Source organism: Danio aesculapii, chromosome 6 (assembly GCF_903798145.1).
Source record: "Danio aesculapii chromosome 6, fDanAes4.1, whole genome shotgun sequence".
Lineage (NCBI taxonomy): Eukaryota > Metazoa > Chordata > Actinopteri > Cypriniformes > Danionidae > Danio > Danio aesculapii.
In genome coordinates, this window is record NC_079440.1 from 16,963,550 (window position 1) to 16,967,896 (window position 4,347).

General features: G+C 35.6%; 1 protein-coding gene across 1 annotated transcript in view; it reads right to left on the reverse strand.

Annotated features, from left to right (window-relative positions):
• Positions 1–613: 613 nt before the first annotated feature.
• Positions 614–4,347, reverse strand: part of inpp4ab (inositol polyphosphate-4-phosphatase type I Ab) — a 110,710-nt gene continuing 106,976 nt past the window's right edge. Inside the window, 1 exon segment of the mRNA XM_056459690.1 lies at positions 614–4,164. Coding sequence (XP_056315665.1) covers positions 4,032–4,164 — 133 coding nt within the window. The 3' untranslated portion in view covers positions 614–4,031.

A 4,347-nucleotide genomic window follows, 5' to 3' on the forward strand; every position in this document is an offset into this window, starting at 1 on the left:
ATACTTAGATTTTTATTCTAATTCGGTTTCAATAAGACCAAATAGCAAAGAGAAATAAAAAAAATGCATGTAAAAAAAACACATTGGGCCTTAAGAGGATGGTTGGGTTTAGAGTTGTGGTAGGTACAGTATAGACCTTAATAACTGTAATGGCTGGGTTTAGGTATGGAGTAGGTGTAGACAATAATAACTGATGTACAGCGTGATCTTGCAGACAATATAGTTTTGACATGTCTCCATACTTCAAATTACGCCTCTAACGTACTACAAGTTACGCCCCTAAAGCCCCTTCTAGTTATGCCCGTCTTGCAGTCTGCAGACAGACACTACTCTTTTGTCGTGCTAGGTACCCTTTGCAAAGGGCACCCAAAAAGCGGTACGGTTTGCTTTTTGGTACCTTTTGACTATAAAAGCATACCGAATCGTACCGTACCACTCAGTGGAAACAGGTCATTACTAACAACATAATGAATACAAGGTACACACATACTTACACATGTGCTTTGATTACCTTATAGTAGATGTACCTGAATCATCACAAGAACAACATAAAATGGCAAGACAAACACAAAAAGGTACGATTGATCATGATAAAAGAACACAGTAGTCACTGTTCTTATATTCTCTCTTTAATGGCATCAGATATTGATGACAGCATTTGAATACAGCAGAACTCTGTTCTAGACAGACATAATATATCTAAGAGGGCATCATAAAAGATACAAGGTCATTACCATAAAAAGAAATAAATACAAATCAAGAATAATCCAAAAATTTTTGAGCATATCTCTCTTAAATAACATTGTATAAACATACAATAATCGAAACAACATCAGTGTCAAAAACGAGAAATGACAACAGTGATATGCACCTGACAAACGAATAACCTTTAACGAATAATTTGCACAACAGATTCATATTTCACAGTCAATTTCACCAATGCTTAGCAGTTAGCACTGTTCGGTTTTCTCTCAATGTATCTGAGTGTACCTATGGTTAAAACAAGTACAGCACAAAATGAGTTGTTGCTGCCAGCTGAACACAGTGATACACTGATCTCACTTCACTTTTATCAATTTCTATCTTGGTCTTGGTCGTTTTATTTACTTGTAAATGTGTTTGTTTTTATGACAGACAACCTCAGAGCTGAAGCAACTAAGAGGATGGAGCGTTCATGATCATTACAAATAATATGTATGAAGTTTAAAGGGTTAGTTGACTTAAAAATGTAAATTATGTTATTAATTGCTTACCATCATGTCATTTTTAACACTCATGAATGTGCTGACACTATACTGACACTGAGAAGAAGAATTTGAATGATGCCATTATTTTTGTTTTACATTGTACACATCCCCCCGTTGCGATGTTATGTCTAATATCTATGTGCCTAATATCTATCCCCCTGATCTCACACTGCCTTACTTCAAGGATAGTCTGAGAGGGGGCTTTTTTTGCCTCCCTCTTCCCTAATGTATCTTATTTAATCTTTCTAAAAGCTACCTCCCATCTGACCTGTCTTCCCCTGAAATGTGTGATGTTTGTTTTTGGTCAGGGGGGTCCTAATTCACTACATGTAAAAGTGTATGTGACAAATAAGAGCTTTTCATAGCTTGATAATAATCCAATTGAAACACTAAAGACACTGTTTTGAAGATTTTTTTTGCCATTTTTCTGGACTTTGAAAGATTCGGGAACTTTGCTTATGCTCTCAGATTTCTACCAAAATATCTTAAATTGTGTTCTGAAGTTTAGAATGGCGTGAGGCTTATTAATAACATTATTTTTCTGGCATTTCTGGGTGAACTAACCCTTTAACTAAATGAATAAAACATACAATCCTAACGTAATAAGACCTGGTTTATTTCCCACAAAAATTTCCTCTGCTGATCAATAGGAGGAATGGGAAATGACACTTGAAAACTGTGGAGCAATGTGAGAACTTTAAGCTATGATGCTGTAATGCTGAAGGTGTTGCTTAAAGAAATAATTACTCCAAACTGGAAAAATTCTGGAGTATTCCCAGGCCATCCATACACTATAAAAAAAGCAAGTTATTAAATTTGTTGCCTTAAAAGTAGAGCTGAGCAATTTGTGGAAAATATCTAATTGCATTTTTTTTTTTTGAAAGATATTGCAATTTTGATTTGATTTGCGATTAAATTTTGTAGTCAAGCTTCAGCTCAATATTCTGTATCGTAGCTTCTTACTGCTAAAATGCAGTGTATTAGTTAAAAATAGGTACTGAACAGATAAATAACTCCAACTTTTAATTAAATTTGTTTACAAATTTTCAGAAATTAAGCACAATTTTTTCTCTGATCTAATCTTTTTCTCTAGAGCAAACAGTAGTGAGTTATGGTGTTAGCTACCTCCTGGAGCCTTTGTGATGTTTTTTTTCATATGGTGTAACAGCTGCAAACAACTCTGAAATTGTACTTTGCTGTTGCTAGCTACTTTATTGAGTGTCACTGGCAATACTTTCAGTTGACTTTTTAGCAAGATACCTCATATAGCTGTCTGTGTATATATACACACACACACACACACACTGCACAGCTGTGGTTTGCTAACTAACTAAAAAACGAGTTCAGGAGCGGGATTCTGCTGCCGTTTTTATATCAAATTTAAGGGGACTGAGGCAATCATTTAGTAGTGTACAGGTAATCGCAAAGGTGTTAGGGGGGCTGAATGGAAATATAGGAGGGCTAAAGCGACACCCATGCTGTTTTATAATTTTACTTGAACGTTTCAGCAAGACATCATTCAGATGATTTATTGTGATCTTCGAAAAACTCAAATACTCAATACACAAAAATTAGGGAAGTATAATCACCAAAACAAGTGAGTATACTGAGAGTATGATCCTCAGAAGTCGTAATACCCAAACAGCTCGTGGAAAAAAGTAGGCATACTGAGTATACGTGCGTATAGCAAGGACTACACCACTGATGCAGTACTATATAGGCATTTAAGAATAATATGAGATTGGGCAAAGAGAGCATGTTACATTCCCTTTTAAGTAAAGTCAACTAATCACTTTAAAAGCATTAGTTTACTCACTTATTTAAAGTTACGTCAACAAATCACAGTGTACATGACTTTCTCTCCCCAGCTTAAGATCATTTAGGGTTTAAAGGAACACATTCAAGGATTGTTTCCTTCATCGTATGTACACTCTCAGAAATAAAGGTACAGGAGCTGTCTATGGGGCAGTACTTTTTTTAAAAGATACATACGATATGTACCTGAAGGGTGCATAATGGTACCTCAAAGGTACTTTTTTTAGGTACATTTGGATACTAATATGCACCTTTAAAGGTACCATTGTGGACTGTTTGGGTACAAATATGTATCAATTTTAGAAAAGGTTCTGCCCCAGAGACAGCTCCAGTACTTTTATTCTGAGAGTGTAAGTAGATCATTTATTTGAAGGTCCAAAACTCACATTTAGGCAGCTGTAAAGTAATTCACATGAGCTCATCCAACAAATAACGCTCTTTTCTAGCAAAACAAATCAGTCATTTTCTGAAAAAAATGACTTCAAAATGATAATGAATGTTGTATGCTTTAGATACAGAAAAATCCTTCGCAAAAAATCTTAGATGACCTGGATAAATAACCAGCAATTTTCCATTGTTGGGTGAACTATTTCTTTAGGGTACTAACACATATGTTTGCAATAGATAGTCAATACTACATGATGAAATTCAGCATAAATGTCTAAACCCTCTATTTGCGCTCTAAAGGGCCAAGATTGCTAAATATAATATTGACAGTGATGAAATCCTTAATTGTGTACTAATACGCTAAAATACAGCATTACATGTAATAAATATGTTTGGTGATACTGAGCTTATGAAATAGAACTGCATCTACTGATACAATTCAGTGCAGTCAACATTCTCACTTCAAACGCATGCCTGAAGTGTAAATGTGTGATAAATGTTCGGAGCAAATTGAGCAGATTTACGGTACTTAGTTTGAAGAAGCTTCATAATTACTAATATTTCCATATCACGTCAGTCTCATCAAGTGTCCACTTTTCCGAAAGTGCCATCGGGAGGTCTGTAATGTTTAGGAAAAGCCTTCAGCTGCAGACAGTTAAAGGCATACTTGCGACATCCAACGTTCTTCGTGGTATTCTCACGGCGACAGCCCTCGCTGGGATTGAGTGAGTGAAAACAAACAGAACATGAAGCCATGTTTAGAAAAACCACAGGCAAAAATTAGCACAGCCACAAAAGACATTTCAGCAGTGTAATAATGAGCATGAGTATCATGGGTGAACAGGGAATGAGGATGGCGAAAGCCAGTCATCATTAAAAAATAAAAAAGCGTAAACAA